The 21,146-nt window shown below is 35.7% G+C and overlaps 1 protein-coding gene across 5 annotated transcripts in view; it reads left to right on the top strand.

The window, feature by feature from the left end:
- The window catches only part of CDH8 (cadherin 8), a 409,345-nt gene that overhangs the window by 324,700 nt on the left and 63,499 nt on the right, over positions 1-21,146 (top strand). For 4 of the 5 annotated variants that reach the window (XM_024978266.2, XM_059876743.1, XM_059876742.1 and 1 more), the window contains one exon: positions 7,346-7,467. In XM_024978266.2, coding sequence (XP_024834034.1) covers positions 7,346-7,467 — 122 coding nt within the window. 5 annotated transcript variants of the gene reach the window in all.

Here is a 21,146-nt window from a genome sequence, read left to right as displayed (position 1 = left end):
TATAAGCCCAGAAACCATAAAGTTAATAGAAGAAAACATAGGCAGAACACTCTATGACATAAATCATGACAAGATCCTCTATGACCCATCTCCTAGAGTAATAGAAGTAAAAAGAAAAATTAACCAGTGGGACCTAATTAAGCATACGTTTTTGCATAGCAAAGGAAACTATGAATAAGGTGAAAGACAACCGACAGAGGATTCATCTCAAAAATATACAAGCAGCTCAATGCCAGAAAAACAAACAACACAATAAAAAAGTGGGCAAAAGACCAAAGCAGACATTGCTCCAAAGAAGACATACACATGGCTAATAAATGTGAAAAAATGCTCAACATCTTTCATTATTAGAGAAATACAAATCAAAACTACAATGAGATATCACCTGATACCAGTCAGAATGGCCATCATAAAGAAATCTACAAACAATACATGCTGGAGAGGGTGTGGAGAAAAGGGAACCCTCTTGCACTGTTGGTGATAATGTAAATTGATGAAGCTGCTATGGAAGATAGTATGGGGATTCCTTAAAATACTAGGAATAAAACTACCATATGGCCCAGCAATCCCACTCTGAGGCATATACCCTGAGGAAACCAAAATTGAAAAAGACACATGTAACCCAATGTTCACTGCAGAACTGTTTACAATAGCCAAGGCATGGAAGCAACCTAGATGTCCATCGACAGATGAATGGATAAAGCAGCTGATGTACATATACACAATGGAATATTACTCAGCCATAAAAGGGAACACATTTGAGTCAGTTCTAATGAGGTGGATGAACCTAGAACCTATTACAAGAGAAAAAAATATCATATATTAACACATATAAATGGAATCTAGAAAGATGGTATGGATGAACCTATTTATAGGGCAGCAGTGGAAACACAGACATAGAGAACAGACTTATGGACGTGGAGGTTGGGCAGAGGGGAAGGAGAGGGTGGGTTGTAAGGAGAGAGTAACACAGAGAGTAACACAGTAACCCAGGGTATTTTACATAACCATATGTAAATTAGAGAGCCAATGGAAATTTGTTGTGTGACTCAGGGAACTCAAACCAAGGCTCTCTAACAACCTAGAGGGGTGGAATGTGGAAGGAAGTGGGAGGGAGGTTCAAGAAGGAGGGGACATATGTATACCTATGGTTGATTCATGTTGATGTTTGTCAGAAACCAACACAATATTGTAAAGAAATTATCCTTCAATTAAAAATAAATAATTAAAAAAAAAGATCTTGGGAAAAAGTTTGGCAAATAATGCATATTTATAAATTTTACGTTGAAGTAAAATGTTAATGATAATAAGACTATTAAAAGTAGGCAGTATTATATAACCCCTGGAGGAGGGCATGGAAACCCACTCTAGTATTCTTGCCTGGAGAATCCCCATGGACAGAGGGTCCTTGGGGTCACAGAGTCAGACATGACTGAGCGACTAAGCGCACAGCAGCATAGTATTATATAACATATTAATATAAAAATGGAAAGTGTAACAGTTCTGTTCCTGTTAGTACTAATTTTTCATTTATAAACTGCCATTAAGGTTGCCTTTATATAGAATGTGACTGTTAAAGTTTTACATTTCATAGACTCATAGTATCTGAGAGATTCATAACATCAGTCCTTACTTTAATGGCTCTAAAAATTTTTCCATAGAACTTCACCACCATAAATGTGCCTACCGTACTCTTTAGAACTTCAACTCCTGTGAGCCGAAATAAGGACACTGAAGGTTCATTATAGAGTGTAGGAGAAGGTGGAACGAGGGCTTGCCAAGGACTCCAGTACATGGAGGTTCACTTAAGATGAATGTAATAAATAAGAGACTTACACATTTTCTCCCGTTTTAGAGAACATTTGAAAATGCTGGGACCAAACAGCATGCGTTTTCACAGTCAGTAGGGAGCACAGACAGGGGTCAGTGAGGACTTGAACTAAAGTCACCATTTAAGAGCTGTTTTCTCTGGAGAGTTTAAGGCATTTTCAAATATGTCTAACTCCACAAAATCCACAGTGAGAGAAAGCATTTCCCCACCTTTCGTCTGAGAGTTACTACTTGGTTCATACTACTTGGTTCATACTTGGTTCAAAAGCTATACATTACAAGCTTTGTTTATTTGATACCAAAGCCACCATCTGATTAAAATTCTCATTTAGTTGGAAACTGTTCTAAATATGAAGGTGATTTTAAGGAATAAAACAGAATGACTCCTCTTTACAGCCTGGTTTGCTGGAATTTTCACAATAACATAATCAAAAATTGTAAAAATTCTGGTGATCAACTGGTTCTCTTGATGCTGAAATTTCATGGTATTTATTTGAGGGAAATAATAGATTGTGTTTTAACTGATGCATTAATACAGTTGCTATGATAGTGAAAGGGTAATGCATAAAAATAATACTGTAAAGAGAAAAACCTATCAAAAATATCCCCAACAGAATATTGAGTAGAGTTTCCTGGGCTTATTAGGTCCTTATTAGTTATCTATTTTATATAAAGCATTATGTATATGTCAGACCCAATCTCCCAATTTATTCCTTTCCCCTTTTACCCCCCTGATAACCATAAGATTGTTTTCTACATCTGTGAGTCTATTTCTGTTTTGTAAATAAGTTCATCTATACCATTTGTAATTAGATTCCACATACAAGTGATATATTTGTCCAATAAAAATTAAAAAACAATCCCCAACAGCTTTTCTATCCTGCTGGTGTCCACTGGTTAATTATATTTCACCTCGTTTCTATGCTGTTTAATAATATATGGATTAATGAACCATGACTAATGATTTAGAAATAATCACACTATTTATGGGTAAAATATGCATCAAAAACTTTTTTTCCTTAGTCACCAGAGAGCCTAAATTCACTATTGAAATTATTTTCCAAAATCTTTTTGGAAACTTCCATTAGTTTTATTTTAAATTTCCTAAGATGCTATGTTTTGTATCATATATTCAATTCAAATCATCCTATTTTATAAACTTCCACCATCCTCTCATCCCTATTCAATTATAAATTCTCTTATTTTGCATTCCCCCTGTTGACTGTAATTTACTGCTCAAGCCTTCCACCCTTCTACTCGTGGAAGGCTCAAGAATTATTTATTGAGCCCACCAGTATATCTAAATTTGTCAAATTATTTTTTCTCTCTTATAGCCTGAAAAGGAGAGGTTGTTTATTTCAGTCAATGCCTGCAAAAACAGCAGCTTGTGGAAACTAGTTAGAAGCAAATTCCCAAGTAACGTAGACTTGGCAGTATTCCATTACCTTTGATTATAAAAGGGCAAAATTAATGGGCAATTCATGAGGCTATGTGACAGAGAGGTGACAGAAAGTCACTAAGATTCACATGGTAGGAGTCAAGGAATTGTTTATACCAGGTGCCATTTCAGCCTTTTTCCATCATTTGTGAAAAGAGTTGACTTTTGTGGCCAATTGAAATGGGCTTTTCCTTCCAGACCACTTTGTCACATCTCCTGTGTTTAGAAAATTAATCTTTAATGAATGCTAATCAAGTTTCTAATTATAATATCTTTATATTTAATGTTTGTGTATCAGATGAAAGGCAAACATTTGGGGGCCAGTCACAAAGGACATGAATAATTTCCTCAGAAGCATATCTAATTAATTTTATTGCTCTATAATATCTTTAAAATTTGAACTCCCATCATTTCATTAATTTAGATAAAAGTGAATCTCCAGCATGTAAATATGACACTTGTGTCGAAAATTATGATAAGATGAAATAATTTCAATCATGCACGTTCATCTAATATAGATAATGATAACACATTTGGGGATATTTGGGGGATATATAGCACTAGTTCATTGTTATATTTTATTGGGGCTTCCCAGACAGCTCAGTGGTAAAGAATCTGCCTGCAATGTAGGGGCTGCAGGAAACGTGTGCTCGATCCCTGAGTCAGGAAGATCCCCTGGAGGACGGCATGGTAACCCACTCCAGTATTCTTGCCTGGGAAATCCCATGGACAGAGGAGCCTAGTGGGGTGCAGTCCATGGGGTCACAAAGAGTTGGACATGAGTGAAGGGACTGAGCATGCACGCATATTTCTTTGTTTTCCTCTTTGTTTTAGCAGTTTCTAGAAATATTCAAAGTGTCTGGGACATTCATACATTTAAGAAAACAAATTAAACCTTAACTTCTCTTGTCAGAAAGCTTACTGCTAACTTTTAAAATTGTAATCCATCTAAAAATATTTCAGTGACTCACCAATGATCATATGCTCGTGATCTTATAACAGTATTAAGTGATAGCTCCCAAACCTGTATTACTTTTAACAACAACAACAACAAAATTAGATGGTATTGTTTTAGGGATCTGGGCCCCTGGATAGTAAAACACGTATCTTGTTCCAGATCTTACAATAAGAGGAAACCATATAGCACTTTAATGTTGAGAGTTATCCCAAAAAGAAGCTTATGGAGATTCCCTATCCTCTATGCTTGAGTTTTACCACCTGCTGGCCATTTAGATCTACAAGATAACTACATTCATTACAAATGTGATATTAAGAAAAGAGAAGAATATGCGCCTTGGCATAATTATCCTTCTGCCAAAATAGTGAGAATAAAATCTTTATATTCATGTTTGCCTTTGAAGTGTGTGTGTGTGTATACAAGGCATAAGAGGGAAGACAAAAATATCACGTTTAGTAGACTTTGCCCCATTAACAATTTTCAGTGAATCTAACTTGATAAGATCAGCATTTTCTTCACTTCTCTAGGAGCAAAATCATGTTTAAAGAGTATGATAGCTTTTTCTTGTACTTATATAGTCTTATAAGACAATGCACCTATTTACTCACTGTTCAAGTCTGTGTTGATCGTCATTTGTTTATGAACTGAATGGTTAATGAGACTAAAGCATAATAGAAGTCTCCTCTAATCATTTATATATACAAAAGTTGGTCTAAAAATGTGGCAAGGAAGAAATGATTGGTATATAAATAAATAAGCAATAGTTCTCAAGGTTGAAATACAGAGAATTACAAAATAAAATTAATCAAGGAAAGAGGCTTTGCTAGGGTGAAACAGAAGTAAAAGGAAAAATACAGAATTTAAATTGTTTAGTTTCGCAGAGAGGCTGGCTGATTATAAGTGCAGTTCTGAGAATATCAGTGATGGCACAACCTATTAGATTTAGCTGGCTTGATTTTTATATTTGTACTCAAACTTTAGTCAAACTTGAAATAAATACAGCAAGTCTATATGCATTCTTGAAGAAATGACAGTGATTAGTTACCTTACAAAGGAACAAAATATATTTTGTTTTAAACTTCATCAATATAATATTGTGTGCATGACTCATGTTTGGAAAGTCAAAACTACATTTTGGAGTCTTGGAGTTAATTTTAAATTGATGTGTACTGGTAAAGACATGTAGCCATTTGAGCGTCCATCTCCATATCACATTACCTATTTCACAGCTCCTTAGTGAGGACTGAATGAAACGACTCTAAGAAATACCTTGCACTGGACATAGTGCACACTGAATGTGGACAGTGTTGACACTTCCGCTGATAAAACATAAAGGCTATAAGATACTCCTATGTGCCGACCATGATCTGAGCACTTCGAACTGTTTCTCATATAATGTACGTAACAGTTCTGTAACTGCAGTGTCAAGGTATTGAGTTCAGTTTCCTCAGGAATAAAATGAGGTTAAATACCATTTTCAGAATCACATTGGTAGTGGAAGACAGAGATGGGGGACCAAACTTTATTTGTTTTCTGCAAACACTAGATTCCTCTTTATACTTCAGCAACTGCTCTTGAGCTCATGGTCAGACTAGAAAAGAGATGTACGTCTTTAAGGATATAATCAGACCTTATTTCAAATACCTTATAACTCATTCATCTACCTGATTCAAGTAGATAAAAGGTACAGTGTAAGTTTCTTGTCTTAGGGTCACATGCTACAAAAACTTTCCCTTACATTGATGTGGGGAGCTGCATGCTCTGAATGGGAATGAGTTAATTCATCAGACATAATAGAGTAAAAGAAAAAGGAATAGTAGAGGTGAGACATTTGAGGCTACTGGTATGATTTTGGGAAAGTGAGATTATGTTTCATTACTTAGTGGTTAGAATTCCAAAGGATGATGTTCATCCATCCATAATTAATCAAATTAGCATATTGGTGAATAGCCGTGGTAGTTAACCCAATTCAAATCTCGTAGCATTGCCAGTGGGGTCAACCAACTATAAATTTGTAACATGGTTCTGATTATTTGGCATGTGCTTTAAAATACTTTTATATTTAATGGAAAAAATGAATATTTGAAGGTTTCAGAGGTCAAAATTTAATCAGCTGTCAGAAAGAAGAGTTTGATATATCAAATACAAGTCTATTTCTTCATATTCAAAAGCTAAAGATCTATCTTTTGACTTGCTTATAAATATTCAGTGCCACAGAAACAGAAATACTTCTCCATTTTTCAATACATTCTGTGTAATTTACACATGATCAAAAGATTATTACATGGTACAATCAGAGTCAAACAGTATTGGATTTATTACAAATAAAAAATTATCATTTGGCCAGGTTAGCAATGTATTAATGAACCTTATTTCTGTGCATGCATGTTTGTGTGTGTGTGTCTGCATATAACTTTTTAAATTTAAGGACTTAAAGATTAAGGATTATGCATTAAGTTCCATGCTACTGGAATTGACATGGAAAGATTAAAAGATTATTATCTGTTTACACTGATGAAAATCTTTATGAAAATGACAATATTAAAATAACTTGGCTTATCTAATCCAAAAAGATCCCAAGGTCAATTTTTAGTACAAAATAAAATTCATATAAGATATGAGTCCCTATCTTTAAGATTATCCCCTTTATCATTATTAAAGATACCTTCTCAACAGTTAATGTGGTTCTAGCCTTTTTTGGGTTTTTGATGTTTATCTTTAATATATAGTCAGTCAAACATGTAATAGTGCAAAAATGGGCTGTGTTCTACCCAAGATAAACAAAGAGATAAATATTAGAATTTTTCCTTTCATACAATGGGCTTTATCAATAAAATAAAGCTTTCTTCATCTAGGAAGCCTCTTGCAATTTGTTCAGAGACCGTCTATCAAGCTAAGCTCCAGCAAATGGTGTTTGGAATAGTAATTTATACTTTTTTTTAAAGCAGCCAAGCGCTTGCTCTTTTTCCTTGCCGAATGGTCAGATTCCATAATCACCATGTTGAAAACACCCTAATTAAGGGAAGTTGAAACAGACACACAGGCTTTCGAGCAGAAAGTTGAGTTGCACGTTAAAATGCAGTATCCTCAATGCTGATGTTATTTTTTCCTTCCCATAGGGAACCACAGTCAGATATCCCGAGTACCTGTTGCTATTAAAGTGCTGGATGTCAATGACAACGCCCCTGAATTCGCATCCGAATATGAGGCATTTTTATGTGAAAATGGAAAACCCGGCCAAGTAAATATCTCCATGTTGTTAATGCTGAATATGTTTGTATACCACTGTCTCATATTTGATTAACCTGCATTATAGTGTGCATTTGCATCATTTACAACCTGCAAAGTCATAGGCAAGAATCATCCACATGGGAAAAGAGAGAGAGTATTTTTCTTTCCAAGATGTTATTCTCTTCTGACTTATGACCAAATTGGCTCCTGAAAAGAAATGGCCCGTGGTGCCATGAACCCAGAGCCAAAATAGAGCTTAAAATATCTCAGGATAGGGATGATCACAGGGGAGGTCTTAGAGTAATGGGGCCAAAATGTTAAACCTTCAAATGACAGGACGTGAAGGGAAAAAAAGCCCATGGGGAAGGCATGTTCGTTTCATAACAAAGGTAGGAATAACACATAATAAGGAACCCTAGGAAGACCAGTTGTAGGAAGTGCATTTTTAAATCTGTTAGGTGTAGCTATATTTAGATAGACATAAGACGAACAACATGTTTTAGACATGCAAGTAAAGCATCTGATAATTGTGTATTGATGTGTATTGATGGAACTTTTTTTTTTAACCTCTCTTATATAGCTTAGATAAGACAATGGCGACACAGAGAGAGACAGAGAGGAAGGAAGAAAGGAAGGAAAGGAGGGAAGGAGGGGAGGAGGAAAGGGGAGAATGAAGGGGAAAGGGAGGCAGGAAAGGAGGTAGAGGGTGGGAGAGAGGGAGAGAGTTAAGAAAGAACAACAAAAACCAAACCTGCTATTCTCTGAATGTCATAATGGAAATAGTCTATGTAAAGTTTGAAAAAAACCACAAATGTAATAGATTTACTTTAACAAGGTGCCAAAGTACTGTATGTTTAAGAAATTTATCGTTTTTCAACTTCCTAATTTATTTCTGGATGGTGACATTTTAATTTAAATAAACAGCAGCTGACAGCATGACATTGGAGTTGTTAATCCAACTATTCTTGTGCCTCATGTGGGTGTTAGGAATGCAACTTACTATTTTCCAAGCGTTTACCTGACAAGAGTCAGACTTTTTCCACCTAAGAAGGGAATAGCACCGTGGCTCTATAGTTTTATGTACTTATTACAGAAGATCAAGTGGCTGCTCCCCTATAAAGCAGTGGACATTTTCCCCAGACTATTCTCCTCTGTCTGAAGGATTAGCGTTGTTTCCACTCACTAAAAGACGACACAAGTATATGTGTGTGCACGTAAGTTAAAAGCTAACATTTTAATAATAAAATCAATTTTAAATACTAGGCATCATATATGTTATAATCAAAATATTTGCCTTCAGCAGTGATATGCCAAAGGTGACCTCTTTTTTAAAATACTACTCTAACATTAGTTTCAGCATTTCCTAATCTCATCATGTTGAATTGCCCTCTACTTGTCTTATCCTTTGAGTGTTTTTATTTGTGATCCTTTGAGGATGGAGTTTAAATACGTGACAGTAAATATCATTTAGCTAAAGTTGGTGAATGGAGTTGATGGAGAGAGTTTGGTCAAAATACACACAAGGTCAGTTTTCAAGGGTATGGTTGTGTGGGCCAGATTGTTGCTGGATGATATAGCCAATCACAGAGTTATGGCAGACATTTTTGATCATACAGAAACTGTCAAATGCTTTAGAATTTAAATAAAACTACATTGTTCATGTAAAACTCATCGCATAAGTTCAGAGAGTCAATGGCATTGATATTTCAAAAATTCCACATTGGCTTCACTTGTGATATTGACATGCATACCTTAGGACCTCCTGAAATATGGAGGTTTACCCTGTGGATTTTGACTGTTTCCAAGGTTTTAATGATTCATCAGCAGTTTTTAATCCTCAGAAAAAAAAATACACTGTTTCATCACCTTTCCTATGCAAGATCAAAATAAAAAACAAAAGTCGATTCTTTGTTTTATGATTTTTGCAAATCAACATGAATGACTCACTCTGTGAAAAAATGTTTGTTGTGTGTGTACACTGCACTATCTTATCCTCAGATGAATCTTTAGGCATGTTTATTTGACTTCATATTTACATGAAGATATCAGATATTTGTCTGTTCAGCAAAATTTTTTGGACATATGGCTGACTGGTTGATACACAGAGTTAAAATAGCTCCTGAATTCCTTGAATCCTTTGTGCTAGTCAGAACTCATGTTTGATTCATTACATCATTCCCAGGTCACTTTTAATGGCTCAAATATCTCATTTTTATATTTAACATTTTCAAGAATTCATATTTGTTATCCACACTAAATAGTGTTTACTTATAAAAGTTCAGCACGGATGCACTTTCCATCATGTTTCATCCTACCACATGACTCATTTTGAAATTAGAATATCAATTATCACAGTCTCATGCAAAAAAAAAAAAAAGTCAAAAACTGAATTAGCACTAAACTCAGTCATCTCTATATTTTTCAACAATTAATGTCTGCTTTATAACAGCCTCAGAGAAAGAAGTGCAGGTGACTTTGAAATGTCTGGTTTGCCTGGGAGATACGGATTTAAGGTCTGCTGTCTAGGAGATGATGTAGCTGGATATCATTAGCAATAATCAAGCACAAGCCATCAAAAAAACCCAATCTGTAACAAATCTTCTGCATTGGGTGACCCTCTGTAAAGAGGTTTCTAAAACATCTCACAGAATGAAAACCAGTTGCAAAATGAACACAAGAGGATGCTACTGCACTTGACTGTTCTCCATTGGACTCATTTAAACAGAGTCTAAAATACAGAAAAAGAAAGGAAAACCACTTCCTCTTCTCTAGGCCGGCATCCCTAGTTCATGGTACACCTGTGCTAAAATTGTTATAGGCTCACTGGTGAAAGCAGAACTGGAAGTCCTATCTCATTCTGCCACCTTCTCATAATGCTGAAGTAAAAGATGACATTTTCTTGAATTGGTTCCCTTAAGAGGGTAATGACCACCCATGACAGAGAAAAAGAATTCACAGTCCATATTATAAGGAAAAAAATCAATGAGAATCCCTTGTAGAATCCTTTTAAATAATCCCTCCATTTCAAAGTTAAAATGTTAATGTGGTATTTTCTTATTACTAGTTACTCTTATTTAAAACTTAGTAACTAGCTGCTGCTGCTGCTAAGTCACTTCAGTCGTGTCTGACTCTGTGCGACCCCACAGACGGCAGCCCACCAGGCTCCCCTGTCCCTGGGATTCTCCAGGCAAGAACACTGGAGTGGGGTGCCATTTCCTTCTCCAATGCATGAAAGGGAAAAGGGAAAGTGAAGTCACTCAGTCATGTCCGACTCTTAGCGACCCCATGGACTGCAGCCTACCAGGCTCCTTCGTCCATGGGATTTTCCAGGCAAGAGTCCTGGAGTGGGGTGCCATTGCCTTCTCCATAGTAACTAGCTAGTTACTCTTATTTAACATAATTTCCCCCAAATAGCTACAGGTAATTTAAGTTAAAAGTTATAAGGTGGTGTATATTTTTAGTCTCCAATTCAATACTACCATGACTTGGCCCTCAGTTTAACAGGATGAATAAAAAGATTCTCTCTACTTACTCCTATTTGATGGTCAAAGCAGAAATGAGGGTATGAGTTGAGGATTTCAAAATTAGAAAGGAAGATATATGGCTGAAAATGTATGTATCTAATAGTTTGATAGGTTTGGGTCAATCAGTAAATGCTTATTGAATACAAACTATTAATACGTCCCAGAACTTGGCTAGGTACTGGGGACTTAGTGGCAGACAAACATCAATCTTTTTCCACATAGAGTTTTCTCACTGGTAGACACTTAATAAAATTAGAAATGACAGAATTGCAAGAAAATATTTCAAGTCCTCTGGGCAGAAAGAAAGTTAAAGAGATGAGAGGAAATGGAAGTATCTTAATGAAAAGATCCCTTAAAAAGGACACATGCCACCAGAGATAGGGAACATCTATCAGATGCTGAGAAGAAGTCAGCTGGGGATAAACCAGGTTCTGTCTGAGGAGAATGGACCTCTGACGGGAGAGGTGGAGGACCAGGTAACAGCTCCACCAGAAGAAACCAGTGTCTTCCTTCACTGTGATGGCACCACCACACTCAGAACCAAACATGAAAATTACAGAACATCAATGGCCAGTGTTGGCCAAAGGGGCTTCCATAACTCTGTTCTACATTTTATCTCCTCAAGAGGCTCTTTCTAGGATTTTATTTTAGACGCTTACCTCTTGCTTACCATACATACAGAATTAAAATAGTTTAAATATGAAATGTGAGTCAAGGTCTCTGAAGTCTTAGAGAATATTTATCATTCGAGAATTAGTTAACAATAGACCCTTTCAGTGCTTTTTTTTTTCCCTTCAGAAAGGAGCTTCCCTGTTACTGTAAATAAATCTAGTGGAATATAATTTAAGCTTCATCATCATCTGTAGAAGATGAGATGTGCTATTTAGCATCAAGTTAATTATGTCTGGGTTAAAAATATACTTTGACTTATCTCTTTTAATCCTTTCTCTCTCTGACCAATACTGAGGCAATATAAAGTTTGCTTATCATGGGACTATCACAGGTTAAAGAAAAAGATAATAGCCTATATTTATAGATAGGTATCTAGCCAACGTTCTTCATGTAATGGACATTCACAAAATTTTAGAAGCATCATTCTAATTTAGCAGAGACAAATACTTTAATAATTAATTTCTCAGATATTACCATTGAGACACTTGTTTTATTTACAGACATATAGTGCATAAATGAAAAATCATTCATTTATTTATTGAACAATATTTACTATGCATCTACAGGATGCCAAGTTTTGTAATATTACCTGGGGAAACAATGTGAAAAGAACAAAAAATTCAGTTCCTTCTAATGGAACTGAATGAGGAAGAGGGATAATAAAAAGGATAGAATGAATCAATAAGATAAATTTTAAAAATTACGCTGAAGAAAACACTAACACAACTTGGACAGAAGAGAGTATAGAAAAAGCAGAGATATTTTATGTGGCATTGTCAAGACAGTTACTTTTTAAATGGGTATAATTTAAGTTGAAACTGAAAAAAAAAAAATGAAAGAGGGTAGTCATACAAGAAGTGAAAGCAGAAGTCTTCTAGCCAACAGGATAAGCCTGTGCAAAGATCCTGAAGGGAGAAAAAGCTTGGTGTGTTCAAAAAATTGAAGGCATCTGTGGCTAAGAATAATAAGGGTAATAAGCAAGTTTAATAAGAGTATAATAAGAAAAATGAAATTGGACAAAGAGTATTATGTTTGAATAAAATCCATACACACACATGCATGTGCACACACACAGAGATGTGGGCATGAGCAATGAAACAGGAAGAGCATCTAGAAGGATGTAATCGCAAAAGATAATGGTAGCCTGGCCTGTGCTGGCAGTGAAGGGGGAGAGAGGTGACTGGGGAGGCTGCATGCTTCCATGCATCCAGTAATACATCCAGACATCTGACATGCACTCAGTACCACTGTGCTTGGAGTTGGTGGTGTAAAGACATTTTACAAATGTGGAAGCTGAGGCTGAGAAAAGAGTAAGAGTCTATCCACACCCATGAAAAGTAAGAAACATGGGCTTCAAAGTCTGTTCTTGAAGGTGTCCCAGTCCCTGTACTTTCTAGGATTTCACAATGCTTCCCAAGGAGCAGATTTTGGAATTCCATTAATGAGAATAATATTCTGATCAAGAATGAGCACTTTTCAAAAAAAAAAAAAAAGTCAACTCCCGTGATCAATAACACACTCTATTCAAAAGCATTCTACATAATAAGAAAAGTAGAATTAGCCCTTGATCAACAGCAGCAGTGAATGAGTTTGGTACTCTATTTATATACATATATATTTAGTTTCTGTTGGCCTTTTTCTAATAAATGTTAAACAATGAAGTGAAATTATGGCATTTTGTAACACTCATGAAACAATAAATATAGAAGATTTAATTTTAACTTTCCTGCCAGAAGGCATCTTTCAGGATCTATCTGCATACACAAGAGGGAGAGAAGATTGATTTTAGAACAGATGAAACTGATAGCCTCAACAAAATGCATAAAATACAATTTTCATTTTACTTTGGGTGGAGTAAGGAGATGGTAAATCAGTGGAATGCATAAAACTCTGTGAAGACGACACATGTAACAAAACATTTCAAGACAGTCTCTAATAGAAGCATAACTTTTAGACACAGTCTCTAATAGAAGCATAACTTTTAGAGTGGGACTTTGACAGAGGGGGAAAGCTAAAAAAACAAAAAGCAGAGTGAAAAAAAACAGAAGTTTTGAAGGTTTGAAACTAGCACAATCTAAGTCTGAGTCATAGATCTGCCATTTACCGGTTTTGTAACCTTGGGTCTTCTGTTAGTTTAAACATATTTTAGGAATATCCAACGTAACATCAAGTACTCAATAAATAACTATAACAACTAGTACTATATATTTTAACTAGTTTCATAATTTTAATAGCAAAATATTTTATTAGATTTTTTGGTTTTATTGCTGTTATTGTTATATATTTATGAGCTTTGATTTGGAGTGAAACACTGTAAATAATCCCTAAATGAGTCAATATAAACTAGGACAACCTATTCCCCTATATTGGAGTAACTCTTCCTCTGATAACTAGTGTCTTATATTTATCAAGGGTAAAGAAAGGGCTCCTACATCACTTCTCCCCATATGAATTTGTGGGATAATCTAATTATTTTCTTCAAGTACATCAGAATCAACTTACAGGACCACATACAATCTAAATGTTTCTTGAAATCATGTTTGCAGCCTCTATGTTTTGGCTGACCCTCTTGCATGAATTCAAATCCACAGGCTTTATTCTGACCCCTCACCTAAATAAGTAATGATCCACAGGAGAAAAAATGGAATAAAGGGTTGTTTACACATCTTGGGCTGTTACTGAATGATTACTCTGTTTTATTTTCAACCTTCAAGCTAGTGGATAAGAATTTAGATGGAAGCATGGAGAAGGAAATGGCAACCCACCCCAGTGTTCTTGCCTGGAGAATCCCAGGGATGGGGGAGCCTGGTGGGCTGCCGTCTATGGGGTCGCACAGAGTCGGACATGACTAAAGCGACTTAGCAGCAGCATGGTGGCCACATGTGTATGCTTGTTTTTATTTGTTCATGGAAGCCATGGTGATGAGCACACCTTTTTGAAGAAAGTGAAATTGACAGTAACCATTAGGATGTTGTCATCCTAGGCTTTGTGTTAGTGACATAAATTGGGCAAGATTTTATTTTATTCAGTTAGTGAAAAATCCTCCTGCAATGCAGAGGACCCCAGTTCAATTCCTGGGCCAGGAAGATCCGCTGGAGAAGGCACAGGCTACCCACTCCAGTACTCTTGGGCTTCCCTTATGCTCAGCTGGTAAAGAATCTGCCTGCAATGTGGGAGACCTGGGTTCGATCCCTGGGTTGGGAAGATCCCCTGGAGAAGGGAAAGGCTACCCACTCCAGTATTCTGGCCTGGAGAATTCCATGGACCATATAGTCCATGGGTCACAAAGAGTCAGACACGGCTGAGCAACTTTCACTTTCACTTAACTTTATACCAAGAGGAGCTGATGTATTATCAGAAGGGCAGAGATGCTAATGGAGTTAGTGCTATAACCACCAAGCTATGTAGACACAACACCTTCAAAAGGAGATTAAAGAGGGTTCCAGGACTTTAAGACTCATGCAGGGTTTTAGAGGATAGCATGTCTTAAAGGGAATGCCTGAGAAGCACCTTTACGGTAAAGTGTGTCAGTAAATGCTATGGTATGTGATGTGCCTGTGTGTATGTGCGTGTTTTCCCCAGTAAGGTTGGGGACCACTGAATTAAACAGTTAAACAACATTATATTCTATTGATTTTGCATTAATAAATACATATGAATCCCAAATGGTCCTTGGCCTTTACCAAACCAAGTTGATTATAAAATCTTTTGAATTTCCTTCATAGAAAATGATACAACAAGTGATAAATGGAACTCAGCTGGAAAAATCTTGCTTCAGAAGAATAAACAATATTATGCTTAGCATTTTCAGCCTAGGAAGTAATGTTTATGATATTCATGAGGCATCAGGAAATATTCCTGTGAAGTTACATAGTAGAAGATGGAGAGGAGAAAAGCAAGTTGAGACTTCTAAACTATGTTGAAACTGTGAATTTTGCCCTACTAATGAGGTTTTCAAAGCACAGCAAGTGATGGAGAAATTTTTAAAAATAAATATTAATCATTTCAGAGGTATACAAAATTCACATGAAATATGCAGAGACCAGCAAAAGAAAATAAGAAACAGGAGCAGCTGAAAATTTCAAACTTTGTATAAATACATCCTTCAAGAGTCTTTGCTTTGTATCATTTTGTCAACTCAGTTTCAGTAAAGGAAAGTGGAGTGAAAAAGAATGAAACAAAAATGTTGGAAGTTCTATGGCAGGTTAGTGAAGGCACAGATCCCAAAAGTCTAGCCAGAGGTCTGAGGACTTTACTAAGTGCTTAAAAGAAACATACATAATCTAATGTGCGTTTTCTTGCTGTATTTTCTATAGTTCAGACTCTAAGATACACACTCTAAAGAGCCACTGAGTGCTTTTTAAAAACAAGGGTATATTCATGCAAAAAAATAAGACATAACAAAACACTTTGGGGAGTAAAGGGAAAATCTTGGTAGACATGAATTGTCTTGAAAATTACCAAAAAAAAGTATCCAGAACTATCCATTAAATGGATATGAACAGTGCTTATTTATAACTATGCTACAAAGTTTTGAAAATAACAGGATAATTGGGTCATCCTATGGGTTTTAACGTACTTTCTCAAATTCCTGTATTTCCTCCTATAATTTCTTACAATTTTGCTTTCATGTTTCATTTTTTCCTCCCTCAAGTTGAAAACTACTGATCTAAGAAATTTGTTGTTGTGTAGCTCTGAAGTCATGTTGGACTTTTTTGTGACCCCATGGACTGTAGTCCGCCAGGCTCCTCTGTCCCTGGGATTCCCAGGCAAGAATACTGGAGTGGGTTGCCATTCCTACTCCAGGAGATCTTCTCAACCCAGGGGTCGAACCCGTGTATCCTGCTTGGCTGGTGGGTTCTTTACCACAGAGCCTTAGGGAAGCCAGATCTAAGAAATTAGAAGTTAGTATTTCAGTAAATCAGAAGTTAGTTAGTATTCTAAGAAATTAGGAGTTAGTATTTCACTGATAAAAACCATCAATATTAGTCCAAAGAATGAATGGAAAACCAAAAATTATCCTGTCCTTTCTATACTGCCTTTAATGTCTCCTCACTCGCTCGCTTTCTACCACCTTTAAAATCAAAGGGGAACCTTTAATACTCATAAAATAAATAACATAGGTGGCAAAGATGGATAAGTTCATCCTTATGCTATCCAAAATATTGGAAGTCTGAGCCCCAATTTAACTGAAGTACATGTGCAGAAGGTATGAACGCCAAGATTTTGACACAGGGGCAGGAGGATGTAGGAGTTGTTATCCAAATTACTTGGAATCAGATGTCATAATGTCTTTGATGCACTAGAGTTCTTCATGTCTACCTCTCAAGGTTACGTAAGAATTAGTGATGATGCTAAAGCATGCCTGACATGATTTATGTATTCATCTGCTCACTTATTCATTTAGACAATACTTATTAAATAGCTACCATATGTCAGATACTTTTGTAACAGCAGTGAGAGGGAAAAAAAGGAAACACTCATCATTTAAGAACAAATCAATGAATAATACCTACAGAAACTCAGAGGGGATATTCTAATAGATTCCACGAGGATTTTAAGATTGTTAACCAATCAGATCACCAGAAATGTGTTTGTTTGCTGGCTGCTTGCCTTTTGAAAAGTTAATAACAACAGCCAAACTGTACTATTAAAAATATTTTTGTTTCAGTATAAAAGTCTAAATTAAAGCTTAAGAAAATGTTTTAATAAGAGCAATCTGAGGTTTGCTTTACTATTCTTGCTTTACTATAATTTGAGATTTAATGTTATTGATTACCAATGAATCATTTTTTTTGAGAGTCAGAATTATGATATGGCCCACAGTTGTCAAAAAACTTTCTTTTTTAAGTTTTATGCCTTAGAAAGGTCATTGATTTCAAGTCAGAGTCTTCTCCAGTGGAAATCCAAGTATAACCTGGAAATTCATTTCCTTATGCCTGACCTCAGATAAGCTTTGTTTTTCTGATGAGATGTATATTAGCTTTTAGATTCCTTTGAACTTAATCCACAATGCATTATCAAACATTCGATTTTTCAACTGCATCCTAACTTTATTGCTAGGAAGTACTTAAACTAGATGCTTTTTTTAAATTTATTTTTTAATTGAAGGATAACTACATTACAAAATTTTGTTGATTTCTGTCAGACATGAACGTGAATTAGCCATAGGTGTATATATGTCCCCTAAACTAAATGCTATGTATGTATGCCGTACACAGTAGTATGTACTATATCGATATACTACATATCAATAGTAGTATCGATAACAGCAGTGGGAGGGGGGAAAAGCACCAACTCATCACTTATGAACAAACTGATATCTTCTCCAAAATTTTTATATCACTTTCATGAAATAGTTCTCCAATTACTTAAAAAATCAACTGATGTCTAAGTAGCTCCCAGTGGGAAATGTGTGCCCTTTTCATTTGCCATCAACTCAGTGTGCCTATAAAATCTGCTTGTGTGGAGGTGCACTTCCTTGCTTCTTATTCTTCTGTTGTTTAAAACAGAATGTGTTCAGATGTTATTACATCAATGAAGACTTCAGCCTTTTAAACATGGGTAACTTTATGCATTTTAATAGCATAAAGTCCTCCAAATGATCTACCAAGCATCTAGTTTAAGGGAAAATGACCAGCCAGGCCATCTGCATTAAAAATAAATGAAGTGTCAAAAATGATTTAAACCAAAGTCCTAACCATAGCCAGTTCATAGGATATTGGGAAGATAATTTAAAGGTTCACCATTTCACCACTTTTTCCCCAACACATAATGTCCTGATTTTGATGTGCATTTGACAGTACAAACTCTCCTAATGAATAATAACGGGGGACATATAGACACCAATCATTTCCCTTGACTCAAAAGAGTGATCCCAGTCTTAAGCATGCATCAGAATCACCAAGAAGAGTGTTTAAAACACAGATTTCTAGGCCCTATTCCAAGAGTTTTTGGTTCAACAAGCTCAAGAAGTCGCATGTCTTACAGAGTTCCTGGCTTAAATAAACGGTGGGAAAAATATTCATTGCAGGTGTAATATTTAGACCAAACTTCTGAGACGTGGTATGACAGGTAATTACACTCATTTACTTCAGGTAAGCTAAATTATTGCCTCTTTTGTTTTGGTTGTGAGGGCTTAACATGTATATTCACTTACCAGCATGTATGAGTCTTTTTCATGAAGATGACTTAGAAATATTAAGAATGGTGTTGCTTGTAGGAGATCTATCCGTTAATTACACTTCAAGAGTGCATTTAAATTTGAATGATTTCCACCCCCAGAATATCAAGAAATCCTCTTTTCATTTGTTCTTCTTATTTTTATTATTATTATTATTTATTTCTAAATATTTTCTTGGCCATGCCACACAGCATATGGGATCTTATTCCCCAACCAGGGGTCAAACCCATGCCCCTTGCATTGGAAGCATGGAGTCTTAACCGCTGGACCACCAGGGAAAGTCCCTGATCTTCTTTACATGTGCTCACACACTTCAGGAATTACTTCTTTAATAGGTGGACTTGGGAAGAGAAGTCTTTTGAAACAAAATTGGTTAAAGGAAGAAGATGATGCTACATGTACTCACAAGTAATTTCCCCCACTCTGTTCTTTGTAACTGCCTAAAAGAAGGCTTCTGTAAAATTATTCTGTTCAATATTTGTATGTGTAGGTTGTATATAATAAAAGAGTCATCTGGGTTTCAGAGTTTCTCCCCTTCTTTATAAAACTGGAACCCCAGGGAATCTCTCTGCCCTTAAATGTCAAGGCAAATATGCCAGTTGTTTAGATATAGTAAATAAAATTGCTTTACCACCTAATTTGATAGAAGTGAGGCCCTGTTCGTGTAATATCAAAGTTGTTACACTTATCAAGGTGCCATGTCATGAAAAAAATGGTATTGACCTTAACAAAAAATAGTCAATAATAATGATGATGACTAATACTCATTGAACATTTACTAGGAACCAGACAGTGTATTAAGAAATTGATGTGAATTTACCTAAAGAAAAGGATCCTATGAAAAAAAGCATTTTTTTTAATTTAAAATTTAGGAATACAAGAAGACTGAGTTTTGAAAAGAGTTAAGTCCCTCCATGTCATGCAATTAGTAATTATGACTTCTATCAAGGCAGCTTTATTTCAGAGTCCATCACCTTAATGGCTATCTCATTGTTTTATCCATGAGTTATATTTTGTGCTATTTTCTGTTACTCAAGCTAAGTAAAATTATAAGACATTTCACAAGGTCCTTAACAAGAGTAAAATACGTACCAAGTAGGAATATGTTCCATTTTTAAAAAATGGAGAAATAGAAAATGAGAGAAGTTATTTCATTTATGCCTGAAATAACCTTGATATACTGCTTACCATATAGCATGTGGGTGATACAGTGCAAAACTCTACAGCTATTGGAAATGTTATTAAATTGTAGTTCTCATCTTATGTAGGCAATAAGGTCCAAGGCAATGATATCTTTCTCAAAAAAAAAAAAAAAAAAAAAGTGATCCAATTTTTTCTAATGATACTGGCAAAGTTGAATAGAACATAATTGTTCAGACAGACATATTAGGCATCAAATTGTATTCTCTAAATTTCACATATCTAAAAATATTTCTGCGTTAATTTTTGATGGTAAATCTGATATCTCCTTGACAGTCATGCTTCGTGGGCATATTTTTTTGTAGAAATTATGTTGTAGCTATTTACAGTAGAAGTATAAGCTATCATTTATACTCCATTAGCTGTTGCCCAGTGTTTCATACTGAAGTGATTAATATCACAAATTTATAAATATGAATTACTAAGTGAATTCTCTTGACATCCCACGGAACAACTTAGCACTAAGTTAATGCAGCTCTGCAAATGAAATAAGCACATTCAACTGGCACCGATTCTGAGTATGTGTATCTATCCAAACAGTTCTCTGCACGGTGGTAATTCTTCTAAGCCCTATAATTTATTCATCTAGGATACACTCCAAAGCATTGTTTGCATGTGTTATCCACTAGCTTTAAAAACAGTATTCATTACTGGGAGGGAACAGAAGACACAACTTTTCAGAAAGGTGTGTGGCAGTGATGTTTGTGTCCAGGAACATGCTTTTTGGCACTTACAGCCTAATCAGCAAAATGAAAGAGGAGCTGTGAGGATTCAAGATGTAAGTCCTTTACCTCCTATATCCTCCCAGAAGCCACACTACAATCACTGTACAATTCCAAATTTCATTCTAGAGGCCCGCCCATACTCAAAGTGGAAAGAAACCTCTAAAGGCCCAATGAAAATGTTTTCAAATACCCTGAAATTTGCTATTTCAAGCCACAGATAATAAATGGACACAAAGGTAATGACCTTAATTTTCATGAACTTATCAGGGTTAGGTTTCAAAGTGATGGATGTTTCTCCTTATCCGTGGCACAAACCATCCATAACAATTTAGAAAATGGAAACAATTCCTTGGACCAAAGTATCACTCCATGAGAGGAATGTCAC

This window comes from Bos taurus, chromosome 18, assembly GCF_002263795.3.
Source record: "Bos taurus isolate L1 Dominette 01449 registration number 42190680 breed Hereford chromosome 18, ARS-UCD2.0, whole genome shotgun sequence".
NCBI classification, from domain to species: domain Eukaryota; kingdom Metazoa; phylum Chordata; class Mammalia; order Artiodactyla; family Bovidae; genus Bos; species Bos taurus.
The sequence above is the reverse complement of the archived record's forward strand: the minus strand, read 5'-3'. Positions and strand labels throughout refer to the sequence as shown.